Below are 26,092 nucleotides of genomic sequence, written 5' to 3' on the forward strand. Positions count from 1 at the left end.
TCTTTATCCATTCATCTGTCGATGGGCACTTAGCTTGCTTCCATGTCCTGGCTATTGTAAATAGAGCTGCAGTGAACATTGTGGTACATGACTCTTTTTGAATTATGATTTTCTCAGGGTATATGCCCAGTAGTGGGATTGCTGGGTCGTATGGTAGTTCTATTTTTAGTTTTCTAAGGAACCTCCATACTGTTCTCCATAGCGGCCGTATCTATTTACATTCCCACCAACAGTGCAAGGGGGTTCCCTTTTCTCCACACCCTCTCCAGCATTTATTGTTTGTAGATTTTTTGATGATGGCCATTCTGACTGGTGTGAGGTGATACCTCACTGTAGTTTTGATTTGCATTTCTCTAATGATTAGTGATGTTGAGCATCCTTTCATGTGTTTGTTGCCAATCTGTATATCTTCTTTGGAGAAATGTCTATTTAGGTCTTCTGCCCATTTTTGGATTGCATCTCTACCTCTTTTTATGCTTCAAACCTGTGTCACCCACTATCTTCTGGATACCTCCACCTGGATAGTCTAAGCAAGGTGCATAAAGGCCATCGTACTTCAAACTAAACTGATTATCATTCCTTCTAAGCCTGATCTTCCTCCTGAGTCCTGTGTCTCAATGAGCAGCACTCTATCTACCCTCTTACCTAAGCAGAAACCTGAAATTCGGCCTAGATTTCATCCTATGACTCATCTCACTCATGAATGGGATCATGGACATTCACCAATGTCCACCATTTTTATCTGTCATGTCTTCTTCCTCTTCTGCTCTTCCCTACTGCAAAGGTCTTAGGGAAGTTCTTTACACATTCTTTCCTGGAATTCTGAAATATTCTACAAACTGGCCTCCCACCTTCTTTTCTCATTCTTATCTAATGTATCCTCCAACAATTATGAAGTATTCTTTGTTAAATGCAAATCTGATTGTTTTACCCTTTGCTTAAAATTCCCACATCTTAACCATGATCTTAAGGTAAACTCCTTAGCATAAACATCAGACCTTCATATTTTAGCTTATCTTGGCCTAAGCAGATTCAGTGGAGTGGTGAAAAGTAGAATCCAGCAGGTGGTAAATTGAAGAGTGGATAAAGGTTTCAAAATTAAGGACAAGGCATATGGAATACTCTTTCCTGAACTTGAGAAAGATCAAAAGGAAAGTGACAAGAAGAAATGTAGTAGAGGGAAAGGTTGGTTTGTATATGTTAGGATACTCTAAGCTTGCATGTGTTTATACGCTCGGAAAGGATAGCTAAAGCTACCAGAAAGGGCATGATTAAAGAAGCTATGTCCTTGGCAAATAAGGAAGGAATGGAGTCCAGACAATACATTGAGTCATCTTGGATAAGAGGTGACATATGATTTTCTACCTACTGCAATGCCATAGGCATTTAATGAAACTGAATTTGGGCTTACCAGTGTCATTTTAGTAAGTAGCCCGTGTTTGAAGAAAGTGACTGCTAGAAAGTCTTAAGAAGCTATTTCCTTCATTGAAATATGTAGCAAGGTTTATAAGATTTTAGCAGATTACATTTATGGGAAAAGAGTTTCCTGAATTAAGCCTGGAACTACTCTGTTATGCTGCTTGGGTTCAAATTATGCCACTGCCATTTAGCAGCTACATGAACTCGCCTCAGTTAACTAATCTGTAAGATGGACATAATTAAAGAGTCTGCCTCATGGGATTATAAATTAGGTAGTGTGTGAAGTGCTTTTAGCCTGCACCAAACATATCCTAAATACTGTATATGTTACCTACTATTAGTTATGATGTTAGGAATGGACAGCTTGAAGGAGATAACACGTTAGGGTGACCCTCCATTTCCATATGTCCAGTAAAGTGAACTCAAGAATGTTAGTAGGAATACATAAAGCTCTGGAAGTCAACCAAGTTGGAAGTTTTGAAGAAGTCCGTATATTTTTCAGGAAATCTTTATCATATACCTACCATGAGACAAGCAGGGTGCTAGGAACTGAGCATCTATAGTACAAAAAATAAAACAGACACAGCCTCTGTCCTCATGAAGCATACAGAATAGAGAAAGAAACAGGTATTAAAACAAAGAATCACACTAATAATATAAAGCTATATTTGTAATACAAATTATAAAGAAAAATACAGGATGTATGGAGTCTCTTTCATAGCAAGACCTAATTTAGATTGAAGGAGATGAGGAAGGCCTCTCTGAGGAACTGGCGTTTAAGGAGCCCTGTAGACTGGGTAGTGATTAGAAGGGTAAGTGGAAAAAGGGATGTTCCCAGTGATTCATAATGTGGTCCTAAATTTGGTGAGTGGCCATGGTTATGGAAACAGAAGCAGAGGTTAAATTGATGAAGTCTTGATAATTCTTCCTCTAAAATTTGATGATTCTCATTATATACTGAGGTATAAGGGACAGTAAGGAGTTGAAAATAAGGAGACTAAGATGATTAGATTTTTGATAGTCCCACTAACTGAGATAAAGAAAAATGAAAGATAATGAATCAGGGTTTTGTTCTTGGTGTTTTAGGTTTGATGAGTTTTTTAATGTGGGGTGAAAAATTTAGATTTGAGCATATTGAAATTAGTGAACTCAAGCTAATTTTGCACCTGTGCTGGATGATATAAAGAAAAAAGAACTGACATGCTGACTGCCTACTGGGTGCCAGACACAAGACAGAAGCTTCATGTATATTTTCTTCATTTCTTGCTTAACCTAATACCCTATGAGGGAGTAGGAAGTTCTGGGGAAGCAAATGGGAACAAGTGATCAAAAAAATAAGAGAATAACCAGAAGGAAATGATGACGTGGAGAAAAAAAAAGAGGCAGTCTTAAGAATGAGGAAGTGGCCCACAGGTCAGAAAGCACTGCTCATCTTGGCAAGGACATCTGGTATTGTTTCATTTTGTCTTTCACATGTAACCACTGAGATTCCAATTTCCAGTTGGCAATAATTGTCTTATTCACCCATACATCCATTTTGTCATTCATCCAACAACTATTATTGTCCACCCACTATGTTCCAGCACTGCTCTAGTCACTAGCGATTCAGTAGTGAACAAAACAAAAGCCCAGCTTTCATGGTGTCTACATTTTAGTAAGGAGAACAGACAATAAACAAATGAACGAGTGGGTACATACTATGTCAGATGGTCACAGTGCTGTGGAGAAGATACAGCAGGATTAGGAGAAAAGTAATTGCTGGAGAGGCTGATCAGGAGATGCCTGCCTGGTTAAATGGCATATGAGTAAACACTTCAAAGAGTAAGAGAGTGATCAATGCAGATAAATATCGGGGGGAGGACGTTCCGTTCAGAAGGAACAGAAAATGCAAAGACCCCGAAGTAGGAAAGTCCTTGGCAGGAAACTATTGAGGCTTTTTAAAAGGAAGAATGATGTGATCTGACAAAATTTTTCAGAGGCTCATTCTGGCTGCGGTGTTGATACAAGATCCTAGATGGGCAAGGACAGAAGCGGGAAGACTGGTTAGAAGGTTATTGTAACAATCTAGGTGGGAGATGGGCGGGAAGGAGAATAAATACTAGATAATGTCAGAAGACCTCAACTCCATTGTTCTAAATGAAATGATGTGTGTGAAAGTATTGCACGAGGCATAGTTCTATTCAAATGTAAGGAGCCACGGTTGTTGTCATTTTCATACGAGCCCCTTGCCCCCTTGCCCATTATTTTAGACTCCATCTGGATGATGCGGCCGTGTGGTTGTTCAGTCCCCATTGAAATTAACAGCCACGTTCCCTTTAAGAGTCATTTTCTCTCTGCACGTGAATCAGACATTTCTTCTTGTACTTTTTGTTGTTTTATCGTACCACACTTACCCAGGCACGCTACATACTTCCCTCTGCTGCTTCATCATTACTTTTATGTTTTCCCGACAGTCTTTCTTCTGTTCTCCACATACCATTTCTCCATCTTCCCTTTTTCCTGAGGGCCTGGGTTATCTGTTTTTGTGCTCAATATTTTCCCTGTCCACCTATCTGTTTATTTTAGCGTGTTTCTTCCCTCCTCGCTGCTGGCCTCTTTATAGATTCCTCTGTTCAATAGTTTAAACTCTGTGTCACTGCTTTGTTTATCCTCTCAGCTAGCACAGTATATTATTCCCCATCTGCTATAGAAAGGGCCCCAGTGTCCCACAAAGGTAACTAAGCCCCTCTTGTCCGAACAAGTTTTTCAGTCATGCTTTCAAATTTCTAATCTACCCCCATCTTCTCTGGTTATGAGTGTGACAATATTATTTCTAAGCAAGCCATGCTCAGTAGATCTCATCTTTTGTTCTTCTTTTCTTTCAAATGCCTCAGATAAGACTTAATGGTCTGCTGCTTCAGAAGTAGGCAGTTTCAATATCAGTCATTCAGTAAGTATTTATTGAGTATTTGCTATGTGACCTTAGCAGTGTGCTAAGGACTGGGTCTACGTCCAGAGACTAACAAGGCATGGTTCAAGGCACCAGGAATTTCCTCATCTTGGTGGAGATGTAGTGCTAACATATATTTATTATGCACTCGCTGCAATCCGGGAAACTGGGAATACAACATGAATTTTAAAAAGAAAGATATCTATCCTTACGGAGCTCATAGTCTAACAAGGGAGAAAGACACATGTTAAAAATTATTTACAGTTCAATCAAATATGTACAAAATGCTCTGGGAACACAGAGGAGTGAAAGGGATTAGTTCCGCCTCGGGTAATTGTGCAAAGCTTCACAGAGATGGTGATATTTAACATGGAGTTTAATAAATTAGTGTTAATTAAGCAGAGAATTAATAATAAAAGCTAATATTTATTGACTACTTATGAGGTTTCAGGCACTGTTCTGCATGCTTGTGAATTAACTCATTTAATCCTCACCATAACCCTATCAGGTATCCATATTTTCCCTATTTTACTGATTAAGTAATTAATAAACAGAGAGGTTAAATAACTTGTCTAAGGTCACACAGCTAGGAAGACATGAAAACCAAGACTTGATTCCAAAATCTGGCTCTAAAACTTGGGCCTTAATCACTATCTTCTTCTGTCTTTCATGAAAGGGAAAAAAAAAAAAAAAAAAAGGAAGGTGGCATTTCAAGCATATGAGTATGTTTACAAAGCATAGTGTTAATACATACTTGGAATAAATTCAGCCATGGGACCTTAAATCCAATACAAAACTCATTCTATTGTTCAATAGGATTTCCTAGAAAGGACTAAACTGAGAGGCAGTAATGAGGAAAATAATCCAGTTTTCTTGCTCAGTCTTAACATGATGTAAAAGGGCAAGGGGATATACTGATTAAGCATCTAAGGATTTCAGCTAGAGCATCAAGAGTGGTTACTCCCAGTGTTACACTGTGACTAGGGGGTCCTTGAGAACCAGAAGTCTTCGCTAGCCAACATGGTATCCAGCTTTTCCTTGCGTCCTTGGAAGCCAAAAAATGGTCTCAGAGGCTGTCAGTCCCACAGCAGGGAATAGACTGGGGCCCTAGAGTCAGCCTGGCATCCAGTGAATTTCCTCTTCATCAATCCTACATCTGAATTTCCATTTCATAGTGACACAACATTTACCATACATATTGCCATATTGCGGAACCGTCACTTTTGTGAAAGAAAAGGCTTCTGAGGAAGAGGAGGGTAGTCAAAATCAGTGCTGAAGGGGAAGGGCAAGAATGAGATAAAGTAAGAAAAAGACAACTGACCTCCAGCAATAGATGTAAAGGTCTCTTTCTAAAAGATGAACCAGGACCTTCTGAAGAAGCTCCTAACACATTCCACAGGTTCACCTGTGCTAGAGAAAAGAAACCAAATAGGAAGCCGTTTTATCTCCTGGCTGAAGAGAACTGAAGTGACAGTGTGCACATTTGGCCCTGCTAAATGAGAAACGTGCTTTAGTCCCAGGCAGCATATAACAGAGATTTGAGAGTCTGCCAAGACTTATAAAGTTCCCCGAATGCTTCCCACTTCTGTTGATATATATGAGAATGAATTCTCATTCTCTTTATGAAGCCAGGAATGTATCTCTAACGTCTTTGAATTTCTGGGTAGGAAAATGAATGGGTTAGGGGCACTAGTGATGTTTTCATCTCTTCTTCCTGCTGCTTCTAGGAAGAGATAGACTGCATCTCATAAGACTGGCAAGACAGTGTTGGCAGGAGACCAGTCAGCCTGATCGAGAGGTTTATTATTTCAATTGAGTTGTGAGGGGAAGGAGAAAAGTACTCATATAAAGCTGTAAGGCATATTAGATACTATGGGGCATAAAAGGGATGGCACAGGAAGAAAAATAGTGGAGGATTTTCCCAGCAATTTTCAGAAGATACCAGAGAAATGGGCGGGAGGCATTAACATTCTCAGTTGTCTATATACAGACAAATAGCAGATGAAAAATTATCAAACTGCACTTTAAAACACATGAACAGAATATGGTAAAAATCAACTCTTAAGTCTTACAGGGATGTTTTGAGATGTGATTCCTGACCAGAATATGATGATGGAAAGGTATATCTTCTTTGGAATAAATAAGTCTAATGAAAGGGCTGGGCGGGGGAGCAGTATATGTCAAAAAGATATACACATGCATGGAAATCCACAAACGTGAAAGTGAAGCATGGAGGAAGCAGCTGCAGGAGAGTGAAATGAAAGGAAAGCAGAAATGTTTTCGGGGACTACATCAGAGACCCCGTAACCAGATGATTAATATGGACAGGCAAGATAGAGCAGCGATGTAAGCCTTTACAGACTTCAGATGAAAATCCCACTCCACTAAAGGCAAAACATTGGCAAAATTATTGAATTGCCTTGTTGGAAATTTAATCTCACAAAGGAGAGAGAAGCAATGAGAGACTTACTGCATTGACTTATTTCTGGTTCCTTATAAAAATCTGGGGAAAATGGCAGCTAAAAGAATCTTGAAGGAAAGTAACCATCCCATATCATCGTAGAGTCCGTTAGGCCACAGAAAGGAAGTCTGAGCTTAAATGTACAAGTATGCCACCTTTTAGTAAATCTACTTTCAGGGAGCTCAGAAACAACAATAGAAAACAATCCCGTAGTCAGAGCTCTAACCTGAACATGGTTCAAGAAGAATGAGAGGCTGTCAAATTGAAATTTGATGACATAATCTCTGAGTTTCCCGAGGAACAGGAAAAGAGTGAAGCATTTAGATAACTCAGTATGCAATGGTCATATGAGAAAATAGAGATCACATTACCAACGATGATCATAAAAGAATAGCATCAAGATTTTAAAATGTTTCAGAAATACCAAAGCCTCAAATTATCTGAATTTGGAGAAAATATTAGGAAAAATGGAAAAGTATTTTGTCTATTAAGAGTTAAAAAAAAAAAGAGAGAATACACCCACTACTTAGGGCAGATGGTATACTGTTAACTTTTACAATTAGAACTGTTCAGCTCCTATTATCTTTGTAGCATCCCCATAAAGAATGCTCTTAGAACTGAAAAGGATAGGGAAAACATATTCGAGAGGTGAAGCCCAAGATAGGTAAGGATAAAGTAGAAACACATCACATTTAGCCTCATTAAATGTATTTAAATTCAAAGTGTCTGGCAAGAACTTACTACTTTAAAGCCTGAGCCAGCCCACATGAAAAGAATACAGTGATCAGGGCCACAGATCTGTACTGAACCAACCTTGACTACACCCAAACCTCACCCATCTGTCTCTCAGTAACAAGCTCCCTTCCACTCCACCCTCTCTCACCCACTTCAGTTCCCAGGTCGTCGCTAGCTTTTACCCCATCTCTTGGTTTGCTTGCTTCTCTCACCCTCTCCACTAATTTACTTACTACTTTATTTCCTGAATCATGCTTTGTCTCTGCCCTCCCAACTCAGCTTATTCACGCTGAGTCCTGTTATCAGAGTTCTGCTGAATTTAAACTCAAGACTTCCCTTTCTAATTGTACAGTCGCCATCCCTGTCTCCTAGCTCAGAGGACATTATATAGGATATCGAAAATAAATTGTATGCTATATTTTTGAAACTATTTTAGTATGATATTGCTGTATCACACTGCTAAAAAATAAATGGTGCTTCAGGTTCTTTAGAAAAGGAAAAGGTTGATGTGGCAAGGGGAGTGAAGAAAAGATAGAAGTAGACCAGAAAGCTTCATTAAGGATCATTAAACTTTTGACTTGAGAGCATTAGTAAAGGAAGAAATTATCAAGTGTCAGCATAAATTCTGTGAGAACAAACCAAATTATCTCATTTCCTATTTTGATAGGTTTATTAGGCAAGCAGTGAACTTGATACAACAGATAAGAACCTGTGACATTGGTAATGGTACAGATAAGGAAATGGTAAAGTAATTAAACAGCTATGTCCAAATAATTTTGATCTGTTTTGGATAGACATCATAGTGATTGCCCACAGCACACTGTCCTTGATCCTGGCCTTTGAATGACACTTTTTTACAGGCATCGTAAATAGTATGCTAATCAGATGTGTAGAAGACTTAAATCTAAGGACAGTTAACACGCCAGATATCAATCACAACTTGAAAATACTTCAATCACCTGTAAAAATAAAACAGGCCAAAACTAAGAAATTCATACTAAGCCTAATACATTAAGTATGATGCAGCAGGGATGGGATGGGGGCCCTCTAGTTCCTCACTTTTGATCCCAAACTTTATATCAAACAGAAATATTGACTGATCTAGTTTTTAAAAATACTTTTGATTATCCCAAACAAATAATTAATTGACAAAGATGTGATTCTAGAATTCTGTACTACTTCCCAACATTAATTTTGGGAAAACATATTTAAATCAAATGTATCACCTACACTTTAAAGAATTTGGCATCACTTTTCCCACATACACATTCACACATAAACATTTCCACTAATCAGGGATGGCTATAGCAGATTGCGTGACCTTTGTATATCCACACCCTGCTTGGAATAATGAATGTAGGTACCCTAATCTCCACAGGTGTGTGTCCAACAGGGACTAGACTAGCCATATGTGCTTTACTGATTATATGCAACTTTCAGCAAACTCCAAATTCCAGAATGTGTACTCAACGGTATTTATAAGCTGGCAGTACTACCTGAAAGCTTTGAGTTTTAAACAAATGTCCACGTTTTCTGCCACATAGAATGATAATTCATTTTCTTTGATTACTCTTTACAAAATAACTTAAAATAGTTGCCATTCTTTTATCCTCTTCCAGATTAAATATATATATATACATAATTTTCTTAAGAACTATGATGAATGAGGGGTGATTTTTAACACCATGTGTAAATAATTTTTAGAGGCTCCAAGGACTTTGTTTTATTTAGTTTCACATTAAACAAGGATGTTTTAATAGATGACAACAGCAAATCTCCAATATAGAGCAAAAGGCATATTTGATATACACAGAATGTGAATTTGCTTCCTACAATAAAATCTCTTAGAAATATGCATTGTTTCTTTGAAATAAGCCTTATAAGCTGGATGACCATCTAGGGAGTTTCCTGTTTAATCATCTTTTGAATATTTACTGATGATTTCAGTCAAGCCATGATCTAATTCAATGAAACAACTGCTTTGACTAATTTGTTTACTAGATTGAAAACATTATTTTCTATCACGTATAGTCTTTTACAGCCATAGAGTGACCTCATGCATTTACTGTCTTAAAATATTAGAAAATATTAAACATATCCAGATACTTTGACTATGATTATTTTCTATTTAAAGAGGTACTCAAATCTTTTTGTGAATCTCATATTAACAAAAGTATTCGGTAAATCAAAAAGTAGCTGTTAGCTCATACAACTGTGTGCCTAATATTTTGCTGAATATTTAGTATATAGAAAAACTAAAGGTACATTTATTTTAACAAATATTTGAGTACCCATTATGTTTCAGTGATCTGAGGCACAAGATACACAACATGAGATACAAAGATGAATAAAGCCTACTAAGAGACTGCAAATAAGGAGCTAAATGTAGAAAATATCTACATCATGAAGTAAAATTTGCTAAACAGAGAAATAACAGATGAGCCAGTAAAGCAGAGTGCTTATGATCATAGAATTTGAAGTTAGGCAGCACTGGTCTGAATCCCTGCTTCATCATTTACTTAATTTTATACGTTAAATGTCAGTAATCTCATCCTCTATAAAATGTGTGAGATTTAAATGAGAAAATGCTTAAAAATTATGGCACTGGCCTGATACATAGTAAGAACTCAAAGTAATCTGTAACCATTAGTTCCACATAATAGATAAGACACTATAGGCCATTGCATTGGTAGGAGGGGGAGAGAGAGAGAGGATGAAGAGGGGAAAAGGGCAGGAGGAAAAGATGTAGGAGACAAAGGAAGAAGAGAATGAAGAAGAGGGAGATCACATCTTCAATTTGGTTAGGAAAGGAGAAGGAAGAATTAAGGAGATTTTCATGAAGTAGTGGCATGTGAGATGTCTTTGAAGGATGGACAGGATTTTTCAAAGTGAAGATGGGAAGGAAGGGTATTCTGGACAGAGGACTCAAGATAAAATTAGGTGCCAGAGGAGTTGACTGACAAGTGTGTTCAGTGTAGGGCATGTGTCCAGTGTAGCTAAAGCACATGGTGTTTGGAAGTGAGAAATAAGACCAAAAAAGACTAGTTGGTAGAAAGCCTTAAATGCTAGACTTAAATGTGAAACTGTATTTGATTCAACAGATTTTTGAGTAAGGTAGTGAGAAAATTTAATCTGTGCTCTACAGCGTAGATGAAGATGGTAACACTGCATAAGGTGGAAAGGAAAGGGAGAATACGAGGATGAGACTTAGGTAGGCTCTTGTAACTACATTAGAAGTAATGGGAAATTAATTAGTAATGGTTAAAGATTATAGTAGACATGGAAAGAGGATTCAAAAGATATTGCAGATCCAGAGCTCAGAAGACTTGGCAACTGATGAGATTTTGGTGTAGGGAGAAGTCAGAGTGAAATACAGCTCTGAAATTTCAAGCCTCAGTGACTGAAGATATCCTAACAGTGTTAATAAGACTAAGGAAATCAGAAGGAAGATCCAGTTTTGTGATGCTAGTGAAAAATTCAGTGAGTGGTGAACTTGACATACCAAATTCTAATGACAATGCTCATCATGCAGCTGATAAAAGTAGATCTTAAGTTTCTGAGAGAAATTCAGAATGGAGATATTGATTTGGACATCAAGTGCCCCCCCGCCTACAAACAGACTGTGGTATCACTGAAATTATACCTTCAACACACTGAAAAGAAAATAGTAAAGACAGTAAGTTTTTGATCACCTTATTTTTTGAGAGACACACGAATGGTATATAATGATATAAACTTTGTTTCTGTTTAAAAGCTCAAAGTCATGAGCATATTGTCATTTAGAGCTGAAATAGGGAAAAAATAGAGTAAAAAAGGATAACCAAGGTCATAAAAAGAAGAGCAGAAAATAAGATACCATAGAGAATCTAGGAAGATGGCTTTCAATATGAGTCAAACCACCTTGAACACGGACCTTGAATTCAAACAAAAGATTGTCTTCTTAAAAGTTAAAAACAGAAGCAGAAAATCTTGACAGCATACTAATTTGACAAACATTGTTACATTCTTCTGTTTTGTTTTATGAAACAAAGTGTTTCTTATTGTTGATGAAACATCTTCTGTGCTTCACATTTTAAGCACACTTCCAATTAATATGAAGAACAAAGCAATGTGTAACAGCATGAAAAATCTTCAGTGGTGAATGAAGAAAATCCTAGTTCTTTAATAGTAAAAGAGCATCTTATTTAGCTATTAAATTAACCTAATAAATTAACATAAATTAGAATTTTTAAGTAATGAAATATACTCTTCAAGGCATGACAGGTGGGTATGCTATCAAAGCACTCTTCTAAATGAAATCTAGACTCCAAATGCACTGCTGTAAATGCATAGTGTCCACATTTTTATTCCCCTCATTCCTAGCAGTCTAAAGTTTTCTAGTATCAGTGCATTACCCTTTGTCACTTTTCATTACTTTTGGATCATTCAAAGTCCAAAATTGAGAAAAAGTAAGCCACAACCACTGAAAAGGGTGTCATTTCTTCTGTCCACAGAAACACTGATTTAGATCATTTGTAGAAAACCTGTTGAATGCAATTAGTTAGGTCTTGTGTTTCTACGCTAGATATATAGAGAAAGCCCATCTTTCAGGAGACAGAAATATGTAAGCTACAATTATAAAAAGTATATCTGTGAGAACTACAATATCCAAAACCTTCTAAGTTATATAATGCAGCATTCTATAAAAACAGGGAAATTTGGACAGATATTAATCATCACATGGTAATGTTTTACAATGAACACTGTAAGTAATTCCGTGCCTATCTTTCAGGATGTGATTGGAAAAGCACTGCAGTACCTTGGAACATTTGGTGAACTGAGCAACTTCGAGCAAGTTGTGGCTGTGATTGATGAAGAAATGTGTATCAGCTGTGGCAAATGCTACATGACCTGTAATGACTCTGGCTACCAGGTAAGAATCCTGCTGCAATTAGGCTGCTGTGAGGCATGTTTCTTCTTGGCTTTATGTAGCAGAAAGCATCTTCTGTCACAAAGTGTGGGATTCAGACCAGACGTGCCAAACATTGCTACTTAGCAGTGACATAGCTCTCTGTCCTCTCACCCTCATAACATAGTGATTTTTTTTAAAGAGAAGCCATAACTCATACTAACGATGCCACCATTCAGTGCACAGTATTGTTTTAGTATCATTTCATCACTCATAAAATTGGAAGGAAAAATTCAAACAAAAAGAGAAATTCACACAGTTATGGCCATGAGGAAGCATTATGCTCTCATGCAGAGGGAAAAGAACTACAATTTATTGCCATGACCCTGAAAGGACTTGCTTCCTTCTACCAAAAGAGAATGCCCTTCCATTCAGTATTGATTGAGATTCAGTTAGAAAGAAAAAGCATTTTCCCACCAACTAGGTGGTCTGGTTGGGACCAGAAATCCTCTATAGCTGGAAGAGCCAACAAGTTGTATTCCTACCACATGAAATGATCCAGAGATTCTTCCCAGTTCATCCTTCAGCTGAGAGTCTGCCATGGAACAACAAAGAAAAAGTGGGCATTCAACTGTCTTCAGGCTAAAAACTACAGAATAATATTATTTTCATTAACTATTTCAAGATATACAGAAGTATAATAAAGTAAAATAAGATCCCTTTAAGATGATTAATGAATTTTCAAAATAGATAAAATGGCCATTGTTAAAAATTGTAGTTCATTTACCTTATTCGGCTTGGAGAAAGTTCCTATTTGCTTGTGGTATGATATTACATATTCTTCTGATCACCTAATACAGGTATGACAGACATAATTTTAATTTTAAAAAAATCTCTTCTTCCTTAATTTAACACTACTTATATACCAAATTTTCACCCATTGTATCACTTTTTTTTCTATCTGAGAAGTGTCTCTAATGGTTACTTTGAAAATGCTAATCATATCACATGCATTTTCATTTCCTCTTTTTTCTAATTAACCAATCAGAGATAAGTAAGGAAGTTCCGTCACTAAAATCACAGCATCAGGGTTCTAACATCTTAAATCTTAGAGGTTATGACTCCCACCTTGGAATTCTAGCCTTGGTACAATTTTTAGCAAAAATAATCTTATTAATGAGGGGAAAAGATCACAATTATACATTTAAAAAGGTTTTAAAAGTCCTTTGATTCTTTTGTCTCTAAAAGATAAAAAATAGAAAATCAGAATCTTCAACTGAAAAGTTTTACATGTTTGCATATTTTCAAAGTATAAGATTTCTAAAACATAAGTATTATTTTATTTTCATCAATTGTTTCTTGGATTTCTATTTATAAAAGGGTACATAAGGAAGAGAAATAGCTTTTACTCATTTAAACAGCCATCTGAGATGTTGTTTTACAAAACATGGCAACAATTTGTTTAGACAAATTTTCTAATAGTTTGTCATAACTACAGCTCTTGTTCAGATATATGATTGTTTCCTTAAAGATCAGAAATTTTTTAAAAATATTAAGCAGCCTGACATAATTTACTCTAATGAGACCATTTTCATTTTTATGTGCATAAAAGAGAAAAAAAATTATAGTTACAAGTAACCTCATTTGGGGGAGGAAAATTTTAAACATAAAAAATATTTTGAATTGGATTATATAGCATGTTGTATATGACACAGGACAAAAAAAAAAAACAACAGAATTCAGTAATTATTTCAAAATGTAAGATTTGCAGACCTAGCCTCAAGGAGTATCTGGAGTGAGGCGGGGGCTTAATGACCCTCATAATTTTTCTCAGCCCCCTAGCTCATCCCTCCAAATTAGTGCACCATCTGAGTAAAAACATCAAATTGTTCTGCAAGATTCCAGACAAGTCCTCAAGTCCCCTCTGCCCCCACGTAGCTACCCTGAAGTCTCCCCTAGATGGAAATTCTTGCATGTTGTTTCCACTGTTGAAATATCTCTCTTTAACAAATAATCATCATGACTTTAAATAAAAATCTCAATTGTAAATTTCACACTAGGTATTTTCATTGCATATTATAGATTGCTTCATGTTAAAAGAAAGGAAGGAAGGAAAGAAGGGAGGGGGAAAAATGGAATAAATTATTGAATTTCTCAAAATCCTGAGCAGTTTTAGAGCTGGAAGCCTTATCCTGGTTCTCCCAGCTGAGGAGTGTCAGGCCAGGACCGGGAAGCCAGGTGTCCAGGCTCCCACCTTTCAGTGATTTTTCCCCTTGGTGGTCGGGTAATGCCTAGAATCAGCTTGGAAATCCTCAAACCTGAAAGCTGGCACTTAAGCTAATTTTTTTTCCTATTGCCTTCTTCTAAACACTACACACATAATTTGAAATCGAAACAAGTGCATTCATTGCCCCATCTGACAGTGACACTTCTCCAATGTCGAGAACCATGAGTGTGAGAAGGGCAAGGTGTGAAAGCACCCTGCCCCCCTCAGGTAGCCGACACCTACCCAGTCATGGTCAGACTGACAAGACCTACGTTCTTCTCAGAACACAGGACACTACAGAGTTACTATTTTATGAAATATTTTCCTCACACAAAGAGAGAAAAATACCTCTAAGGAATTTTAAACATTGTGTTTCTAATTTTAAAAGCATTTCTTTTCTGTCCTTTTTTTTTTTTTTTTTTTTTCCCCTTCTCCCTGGCAGCTCAACTGTTGCTATAGCTGCACCACAGTGCTGGGCGTAGTTGTCTCCAAGTGCAGCTCTCCTGCAGTGGAAAAAAACGTTGATGCTAAAATGGGGGCATTCTTGACCTTTGTGGGCAGTGACAGCAAGACTCTTTATTTCTGTTCGCAGGCTATCCAGTTTGATCCTGAAACCCACCTGCCCACCATTACTGACACTTGTACAGGCTGTACCCTGTGTCTCTCCGTCTGCCCTATTATCGACTGCATCAGAATGGTTTCCAGGACAACACCTTATGAACCAAAGAGAGGCTTGCCCTTGGCTGTGAATCCCGTGTGTTAAGGTGATTTGTGAAACAGTTGCTGTGGACCTTGAGGTCACCTACTTATGCTGATCTTTTAAATTGTGATTATTATGCTCAGCTCTTTCTAAATTCAAACAAATATATAATTTCGAAATAAAAAAAGATAATTTCTAAAGAAATTTCTAAATTTTAAAAATGGCTACTGCCAGTGACCATTCAATTAATGGTCATAAAATAGAGTAATTCTTTTTTGAGGAGAGTTGTTAAATGTAACTGTGTAGCAGTTAATTGGATGTTCACCATCAGTTGTCCATTATGAAAAATATTAGCAGTTTTGTGGCAATTAATGCTACAGTTTCCAAATTGCCCTATGCTGGGCTCTGTCTTTGATTTCTAATTGTAAAAGAAGTAAGTATTTTAGAACAAAGTACAATTTAACTTATGAGCAAATGTTTCCAAGGAAACATTTTATAATTAAAAATTACATTTAATTTTAACTCTGTTTCTAAGCAAAGGTAATTAGCTCCATAAAGCTGCAATGAAGTCAAATAATAATTTACTGTGGCAGGAAAAGAAAGCCAGCAAGGGTTTGGGAAACTTTTTTAAGGCCACTTCACTGAAATAACTTCTTTTTGGTGCTGGATACTGAAGGGGAGTGTATTTAGTAACCATTCATATCACGCTGTGCTATTCATCACTCACTCCTGAGATGGGTGTCCAAACGCCACCAATGAATCTACATGACATTCTTCTTTAAATATTTAAACTATGTTCCTAACAAAGTAAGACGCGTTAGGACGGAACTCTGGTTAAAACCACTCTTTTGCTGTGCACAGATCTGTTCTATCTGCTTCTAGTAGTAACCTTCATGATTACAGCAGTTAATGTTTGAACACAACCCAGATTATACAACAGTGGGTCATGTGCTTCATTTTTCAAGAATGAAAAATATAGTATTGGAAATATATATTAAATGTGTGATACCACTTTACCAACTCTTTATTTTAGTGTTTATGTTGAATTTCCAAAGTAATTAAATAAAAAAGAAATATTTTCTGTTATTGCCAAATAATATTTTCATATTTCTCTATTTTCATAATCAGCAAATAGCATCCTATAAATTAGTTTATCTCTTCTTTGTGTCATATTTTAATATGAATCCATAAGTAGTAAATCTTTATGTAATCACCTGTGGCATATTTCTATGACAAATGCAAGATCAAGAAGAATTAAATGTTTGATTATGCACTTTTAGAAATGCACATTTACCACAAAATCTGTATGATTGAATAATACCAAATAAAATTTTATAAAGCATTTTAAATAACACGGTCTTTTGCTATCTCTTGGTAGAGCAGTTTGGGGTTAATTCTACAGCAAATTCCATTCACAGTCAGTCATACATATCAAGCTAGTTCAAATCTAATGAAGGTGTCCTTAAGATTTCTTCCCACTCTTGACTCTGATTACCCCTTCTACACAGATGTGCTAACATCTATACCTCCAAGTTGGACTTCTACCCATGTATCTGACCACTTGCTGTATTTAAGCATTTCAAACTCAATTTCAAAAGTCAAAATAGTTACCTCTCCTGCTTTTTGTCTTCCCTGCTTTCATGCAGTCCCTTACCATGTCCAACAATTTTACTCCTAAAACATTCCCCAAGTCTTTCCCCAGCTCTAAATTGTAGAAACTGCCATGGTTCTTTCCTCCAATGTGTATTATCCAGCTCTTGTAATACCTCCTAACAGGCCATCCAACATGCCCTCCCACTTCTTCAGTGCTATTCTATTGATAGATTACTTGCCAACATGAATGTCCCATCATATTTCTCTACCACCATAAAAACCTCCAGATCCTTTCATGTGTTGTTAACAAATTAAATGCAGTCTCATTAAAATGGAATTCAATACTCTCCTACTAAGAGCCTCCACTACTATTCCAAACATATGTCCTTTACATACTCTGGGCTTTAACCAAAGTTGGAAGATAATTGCAGTCTTTGGAGTTTGATACCTGGCTGTCACTTAATTGCTTGTTACCTCAGACAACCAAACTTCCTAATCTATTAAATTGGTATTAAAATAGTTTCTAATTCCTAAGATTATTGTGAGGATAAAGTAAAATAATACAGGTTAATTAAATAACTCTTATTGAATAAGTATTCAATTTTTTTTTCTCATTTAAAAACATCCTATAGTGAAGCAATTTAGAAAACAAAGATGTGTTTTGGATACAAATCATCTTCTGTCTCTTCTATTATGTATTGTTATTTTAAAATTAAAATTTTTATACTGGAACAAGTTGTAAATCTTACTGGTTCCCTTGTTAACAATGAGTTCATTAAAATCTTTAATGTGTTCACTTAAAAATATGTTTATACTAGAGCTCATATAATCAGGTTATACTTTATAATAAACACAGAATTTCAATAATATAAAAACATTCAGTTACTAAGATCTTATCTAATATTGTCTGAAGAGACCATCAGCGGTCTATCTTGTACTACTCATGTGAGAGCCTTGTCATTACAATAAAATAACTTAAAGATTCTTCTTGACTTTGTATATTAAGAAAAAAAATTACCTGTAAATATTGTTTATATAAGTCAAACATTTTTTAATGCAGAACAAATTCTTCTACCATTGTTTTAAAACTCTATCAACCAAAGTGACAGCAACAAACCAAAACTAAAATGTAAATAAAACATCTCATTTAAGCACACAGTAATTTGATCAGAATAGAGATTATTAGCCCCATTTCACAGATGAAAAACCAAGGCTCAAAGAGTTTATGCAATTTGCCCAAGACCATACATTGAAGAGGGCAAAGTCCATATTTAAACCCAATACTCCACTCGCCCACTACACAGCCCACAGTGCATGTTCCCCAGCTTCACTTGCACCTCCCAAACCTTCCTACAAATATGAAAAAAGTTATTCGTCTTACACACAGGTTGTTAGAATCTGGATCTGCTGCTTGCCAAGTACATGAACTTGGATATGTTAACTAGACCACTGAACCTCAATTTATTCATCTGTAAAATTTCATCGGAAGATGATAGCTTTGCATTTAATACATTAGATATAATTATAATTTCTGTTGCTACTATTTATGAACATAGAAACTTCAAATACACTTTAAAGAGATAAAAGGCTACTAGCAAAAATCTACATTTGCTAGACTCAAAATCAGACTGTCTTAGTATTAACTGGTGGTATGACTTCCTAAGCATTCATTCATCACCATAGCAATCTGGAAAAAGATATTCCAAGCAGTTGGAAGATCAAGATTCTTTTAAAAAGAGAGTAGGGTAGCTAATTCTAACAAAAATGAAAGATCCCGGTAATGAAACTTAACATATATATATCCAATTACCATATTTAGAAATGAAGCTCAGCTGACTTGACTTTCAGACGATGCCCTCTCTTCCAGATTTTTTGCTAAGCGGGTATTATCTATTTTTCCACAATATGAATATTTGGAGATGCATTATTCACTTTTGGTGGTCTTAGGATGCCATTTAATGGCCTGAAGAAATTATGAAATAACCATTGTCTGAAAGGGTTAAGATACGGTCCTTAGAAATGAGCTTATTACATGGCAGGATCTGATCTACTTCTAGCCTACGAAGTTAATTCAATTAACTGGAAAGCCATTAGACATACTATTATCCACCCAGAGCTGTAACTTTTCCTCTTATCCACAGATGCATACAATTCAGCAAACTGCCTGCAGAGTGAAAATTTGGACCAGATCTTTAATGATTCTGGGAGGTTCCTGTAGTCTAGCTCTTTTTTTATTAATTAATATGGTAACATTAATTAATATAGTACCTCTTTTATTAATTAGTACAGATTTTCTGCTTAAATTTTTTTTTTTTTTTTTTTTTTTTTTTTTACTTTTGGGTTTATTTATTTATTTATTTATGGCTGTGCTGGGTCTTCGTTTCTGTGCGAGGGCTTTCTCCAGTTGCGGCAAGTGGGGGCCACTCTTCATCGCGATGCGCGGGCCTCTCACTATCGCAGCCTCTCTTGTTGCGGAGCACAGGCTCCAGATGCGCAGGCTCAGTAGTTGTGGCTCACGGGCCTAGTTGCTCCGCGGCATGTGGGATCTTCCCAGACCAGGGCTTGAACCCGTGTCCCCTGCATTGGCAGGCAGATTCTCAACCACTGCGCCACCAGGGAAGCCCTGCTTAAATTTTTTTAATTACAAAATGACATTTTTAAAGTGAATAGTCCCATTCAGGTTGGAAACTTGCATGGCTAATTGTCCCTCTGAGTATGTTAGCCTTTCATTAACTGATCTATAGCATTTATAAACTCTGATATTGTCTATCATTGTTTTCATATTTACTATTCTTCTAATATGCACTATAAACTTCTGTGCCATCAAAGAAACCAAGCCATCTTGTCACTGGTAGATAGTCTATGGTAGTGAGTCATATTGATTAATGTATCTGTGCAGTTATTTATTTACAGAATTTATGTAGTGCTTTTCCATATGCTGTGTTCCGCAAGCACCAAGAGTCTTCTGTGTCCCTGCCTTCTCTATTCCACTACCATTGATGAATTCAAATTCATATACTGCTGGAAGTTTTTGAAGATTTGCATTAGTCAACATACGGGTCAAGACCTCCTCTCTTACCAATAATTTTCCTTCATGTGTTTCTGTTGAAAATAAGATCTACCTGCCTGTTACTAGTGCTGGCTTATTCATCTTTCCTGGCCTTCTATGATTTTATGGTATCCAGCTCCATGGAATCTAGGTATTTGGTCAAAGATAAAACGCCAAGTATACACACACACGCACACAAGTGTGAGAAAGACACACGTATGTTAAGACTCAATTATTGAAAAGGTTAAGTCTGCATATTTTCTTGGAGGTATAAGAACCTGAGTGAAAGATAAGAAACTTTCAATTCAATTTATGTCTTTATGTAAGAAACTCAAAAATGCTTATTTTCTGTTTTAAAAGAACCTCTTCTGAGTGAAAGGGAGAGGGAGGCTTAGGGATTTGGGACAGGACTGTAGGAAGCTAACCATAATTTTTTTTTACATTCCCCTTTTGTTTTGCAACATTTGGGAGACTACATCTTGCTCTTCCTTCGTATAGGTTGTGATGTTTTGATGGGGCTACATATGTGGTTGGGGGGGCATGGTGTATTTAATAATGAAAGTTCGTTTTCTCTTTTGAGACTACAAGCATGAGTAATTTTTATCCTACTGCAAAGGCTTGCCAACAACTATGGCCAATGGCAATGCCTCCTATTCCAGTATTATTCTGAGCTAACCCTTAAAATAAAAATCTTTGAAAGTTTCCTGAAGACAAGAACATGGCAGCTTTATGCTCTCTTCTGCTAAAGACAGCAGTATAGGAGTCCAAGGACCTAGCAAAGAACACCATAGATAAAACATCTACATTAAAGATAAGAGGAGAAAGACTGGGGACTCCAAAGTCTACGTGTCATCCCCACTTCTCTGACTTTCAAATGTGTATATCAGAGTGCTTGTTGTACAATGGATATTCAGTTACAAAGCCTAACTTTGGATGCCTAAAGTCAACTCTTATCTCCTCCTTAGTTCATCTCTTCCCATCCTTCTTCATGTATCATAGCTTTGCTCCTCGTCTAGTCACTCAGGATTGATCCAATAAAATCACAATAAGCTCTTCCTTTCCTTCCTGCCCCATATCAGTCAGGATGCTTAATTTCAAGTGACAGAAAATCCAATTCAAACTATTTTAGGAAAAGAAAGAAGGATGTTATTGGCTTACATAACTAAAAACCCAGGGGTAGTATTTATTGGATCCAGAGTTTCAAATAATGGCATCAGCAGCACTCAGATTCCCTTCATCTCTCTGTTCTGCTTTCTGTGGCTTTATTTTCAGGCTCCACGTGTGACCCCCGGAGCTCTAAGTTCACATCGTCTTTGTTGTATCATAACAAATATATTGTTGCGTGATAAGACAAAAATGTCCCCTCCCCAACCTGCTTATGTCCTAATGCCTGGAACCTGTGAATTTATCATGCTACATGACAAGGGGGAGAATAAATACCAGATTGAATTAAGGTTGCTAATCAACTGACCTTAAAATAGGGAGATTATCCTAGATTATCTGGGTGAGCTGAATGTAATCACAAGAGTCCTCAGTAAGTGGAAGAGGGAGGCAGAAGAGACAGAATGTCAGTAATGCAATCGAGAAATACTCAGCTGGTCACTTAGGGCTTTAAAAATGGAAGGGGGTCACAAGGCAGGGAATTCAAGCACCTCGAGAAGCTAGAAAAAACAAGAAAATGGACTTTCCCCTAGAACCTCTAGAAAGGAAGGCAGTTCAGCCCATCTTTAGTTTTTAACCAATGGAGACACTTCTTAGACTCTGACCTCTAGAACTGTGAGATGATAAGTATTGGTGTTGCTTTCAGTAACTTAGTTTGTGATAGTTACAGCAACAATAGGAATCTCATATATTCTGCAAGGATCAAGAGCCTCTGCTGTTACCAAATTTGGGTAAACGGATGGACCAAAGAATAAAAATCAACTACAGTCTGTCCCACTGCATTCCTCCCATCCTTTGCCAGTTTTTATCAATTCTACCTCTGAAATAAGAAGTGCTTCTGTATCTTCTTCTATTCTCATTGCCCTACTTCAGGTCTTTATCAAGGGACTTAAAGATAATTTTTAAGGTCCATATAGTTCCATGTTGCTAGAATCTAGTACCTAAGATATGAAAAAAAAATTTGTCTGAAGTAGACACTTACATGACCTTAGAAGTAAAAACAAAGCATTCATTTGTGCCCAAAAATATCAGATTACACTGATATATATAGGAGATGAGACAGGAAAATGTAGAGCCAAGTATTCTCAAAAAGAAATTTAATATGATTTTTGTCTTATGTGCTAACTTTATTTTCATAAACTTCTTTTATTAAAATATAGCACACACAGAAAAGTTCACAAAAGTCATAAGTTTCAGCTTATCACACAAAGAGAACAATAGTCATTTAATCCCCACCCAAGTCAAAAATCTCCCTGCATCTCTGAAATCCTCCTTGGACCTCTTCCTTTCTCCTGCAAACTAACCACTGTCCTGACCTCTAACACCATGCTGGTTTGCCAGCATTTTATATAAATATTTTTGAACTTTATATAAATAGAACCACACAATAAGTTTTTGTTTTTTTTTTTTGGCCACACCGCACAGCATGAAGGATCTTAGTTTCCAGATGAGGGATGGAACCAGTGCCCTTGCAGTGGAAGTCTTAACCACTGGACCACCATGGAAGTCCCCCACAATATGTATTTTTTTAAATAAATTTATTCAAATTATTTAATTTATTTATTTATTTTTGGCTGTGTTGGTTCTTCGTTTCTGTGCAAGGGCTTTCTCTAGTTACGGCAAGCGGGGGCCTCTCACTATCGCGGCCTCTCTTGTTGCGGAGCACAAGCTCTAGACGCGCAGGCTCAGTAGTTGTGGTTCACGGGCCCAGTTGCTCCGTGGCACGTGGGATCTTCCCAGACTAGGGCTCGAACCCGTGTCCCCTGCATTGGTAGGCGGATTCTCAACCACTGTGCCACCAGGGAAGCCCTGTATTTTTTTAAATGATTGATTTCTTTCACTCAATATTAGCCTTTGGAGAGTCATATACGCCATTGGATGTAATGGCAATTTGACGATTTTTATTCCTGTGTAGTATTCCAGTGCATAAGTATGGCAAAATTTCATATCTATGTTATTATTGAAGAAAATATAGGTCGTTGGTAGTCTTTCTTACTATTACAGATAATGCTGCTATGAAGATTCTTGTGTTTGTATTTCGGTGCATAGATGTATGCATTTCTTTTAAGAAATAACCAGGAAGGGGATAGCTGAATCATAGGAATTGTGTCTTTATTATTATTTGTTCTACTGAAATGTTTTGCAAAATGATTATAGCCATTTACACTTCACCAGCAGCATTCAAGTTCCTCTTCACCCTTGTTAACACTTTATATTGGAAGGAGGGGTGTTGTTAGCAATCTGATGGGTTCATAGTGGTAAATATTTAATAAACAGAAAACAAAAATCTTAATCATGAAGGAAAAAGTTGATAAAGACAACATTAAAATTAGGAGTTTCTGGGAAACTCCCACTGGTGATCCAGTGGTTAGGACTTCTCGCTTCCACTGCCGAGGGCCTGGGTTCAGTCCCTGGTTGGGGAACTAAGATCCTGCAAGCTGTGAGGCACGGCCAAAAATTTTAAAAATTTTTTAAATTTAGGAGTTTCTTTTCATCAAAAGGACCACTAAGAGTATGAACAGGTAAGTCACAGAGTGAGAAAATACATTTGCAATACATATAACTGACAAAGAACTCACTTACAAAATATTAAAACGCCTACAAATCATAAGAAAAAAACAGACCACCAATAGAGCAAATGGGCAAAAGACATAAATAGATGCCACACAAAAAGAGGATATTCTAACTGTAAACAAATGTATAAAAAGGTGCTTCAAGGTATTGAAAACTAAAATATAAGGTACAGCTCCTCTAGATAGAAAAGAAACTGAAAGAATTGTGTAGTAAATAGAAAATACTGAAGCTGCTTGGCCCCTAACCAGATTGTGTAATTGAGCAGTAAATAAAATTTAGCCTACCAATTTCATGCTGAGGCAAAATGAGAAATGAAGTTTTCTTAATCTTTATGCATTGTAAAGGATGTGTTATTTAGGAAAGGAAGTTTATTAGTTCCTGCATCAAGTGAGATTTTAATGAATGAATGACTGTCAGTTTCAGAGAGTTTAGAAGATACCTTCCCTAGAGAAGATGTTCATTACTACATACAGACCCATATGGAATTTGTCGGGTGGTTGAAAATCTTAGACGGCTTGTTTGGTATAGCAACAGTAAAGAAAACCATACTTTGCATATTATCAATAGTATTGCATCAACCATTTTTACACTCAGCCAGGAGGTGTTTACAAATTAACTCTTCATTACCATGCCTTAAATAGCAGAGACAACTCCACATTCATCAAATAATAATTATTAAGGACTTTCAGGTGGTGGAGCTGTCCAAATTGTGAAATTATTGGGTCTAACTATATATACATTTAGCTTCAGATCAATTTTATCAGCAGGGAAACTGTAGAGTCTTTTGATTGCACAGACAAAGGCTTACTAAGAGTATCTCATATCATGACATATGGTGATGAGTATGGTAGCACAAAGTTTAATTACAGTGCCCTTACAGCCACTCAAACAAGAAATTTTGAGAACTTGAACTGATAAGGCAGCAATAGTGGGGTTAGAGAGGAAGGAATGGATTGAAGATATATTTAGCAGTAGAGTTGAGAACACCATAGATTTATTAATAACCAGTAGATACCGGCCACTGTGTAAAGTAATGGAAAAACACTAGAAATACACAGTAATTTTCTTCTAATAGAATGTTGATCGTGCTATTATGGAAATAATATAAATGGATCCTTAAGTCCATCTGGGAAAGACAAAGGATACTTCACAGAAGATATATACCAGGTGAACAGAATCTTGTGGACAGGTGACACGGCGTAGTGATTTAGAATGCAGATTCTGGAATCAAACTCCTTGTGCTTGAATCCTGACTCTGCCGTTTAGATGTGTCTTCTTGTGGAAGGTACTTAATAATCTCAGCCTGTTTTCTCAGGAGAAAGGAGATGACTGATGACAACTAACATTTAACCAGTTGGCACTACATGCCAGGCACTATTCCAAACACCGTACATCCTATAATCTTTTTAACCATCACAGTCTTATGAAGTATGTACTATTATTATCATCAGTTTTAGAGCCGAGGCAACTGAGGCACAGAGCTACTAAACAATTTGTACAAGCCTCACTGCCGGTAAATGGCAGAGCTGAGATTTGAACGCATGCAGTCTAGCTCCTGAATCCATGCCATCAACCAATACACCACTCTGTCAGGGATCAACTTCTCAGCACTATTGTGAGGTCAAAAGGAGATAATGCATGCAAAGTGCTTCTCTCAGTGCCTGCACGTGCAAAGTGTGTAATAAATATTAGTTTAATAATACAAAATTATAATATATCAAATATCTTTTTATATTAGCTTTTCAGGATGGTGCCCCTGGCAGTAGGATCTGCTGGCTGGATGTTATAAAGAGTAAAAAGGAAGGAAGGAGGCAGCTGTCCTGAAACATGAGACCAGGGCCTCCATCTCCAACTTCTCTGGGTGTAGGTGGTGGCAGTGCCCATGCTCAAGGGCAGGGCTTCCTAGCACAGTCTCTTTGGGCTTGACAGGAGAGCTGGGTTCATTCCATCAACAATCACTTTCCAAGGACCAGGGTTGGGCCAAGCCTTGTGGCAGGTTTCTCAGGGGAGGCAAAATAAAGGAGTGGCTAAAAGTTCAGTTTCTGGAGACAGAGTTCCCAGGTTTGAATCCCAATCTTGCCACTTAGCTTTAGACTTTGGACAAGTTACCTAACTTCTCTGTGCCTCACTTCCCTTGTCTCTAAAGTGGAAAAAGAGTAAACAGACCTTATAGGGGGGCTGCTGCAGATGAAGAGAGCTGACGCACAGAGGTCCAGAGTGAGGGCTCCATGAACATGCCCCCTGCGTGGCCCTTGCCCTCCATTCCATCACACACTTTCGACCAGAACTGACATCTTCCCACTTCTCATCAATACTA

At 37.0% G+C, this 26,092-nt stretch overlaps 1 protein-coding gene across 2 annotated transcripts in view; it reads left to right on the plus strand.

Moving 5' to 3' along the window:
• The window catches only part of DPYD (dihydropyrimidine dehydrogenase), an 807,615-nt gene extending 789,640 nt beyond the window's left edge, over nucleotides 1-17,975 (plus strand). For both annotated transcript variants that reach the window (XM_082476697.1, XM_082476698.1), the window contains 2 exons: nucleotides 12,316-12,456; nucleotides 15,291-17,975. In XM_082476697.1, the coding sequence (XP_082332823.1) occupies nucleotides 12,316-12,456; nucleotides 15,291-15,461 (312 nt within the window). In that variant the 3' untranslated portion in view covers nucleotides 15,462-17,975. The remainder of the gene's footprint in view (nucleotides 1-12,315; nucleotides 12,457-15,290) is intronic.
• Nucleotides 17,976-26,092: the final 8,117 nt, after the last annotated feature.

This window comes from Balaenoptera physalus, assembly GCF_965194825.1.
Source record: "Balaenoptera physalus genome assembly, chromosome: 1".
NCBI classification, from domain to species: Eukaryota; Metazoa; Chordata; class Mammalia; order Artiodactyla; family Balaenopteridae; genus Balaenoptera; species Balaenoptera physalus.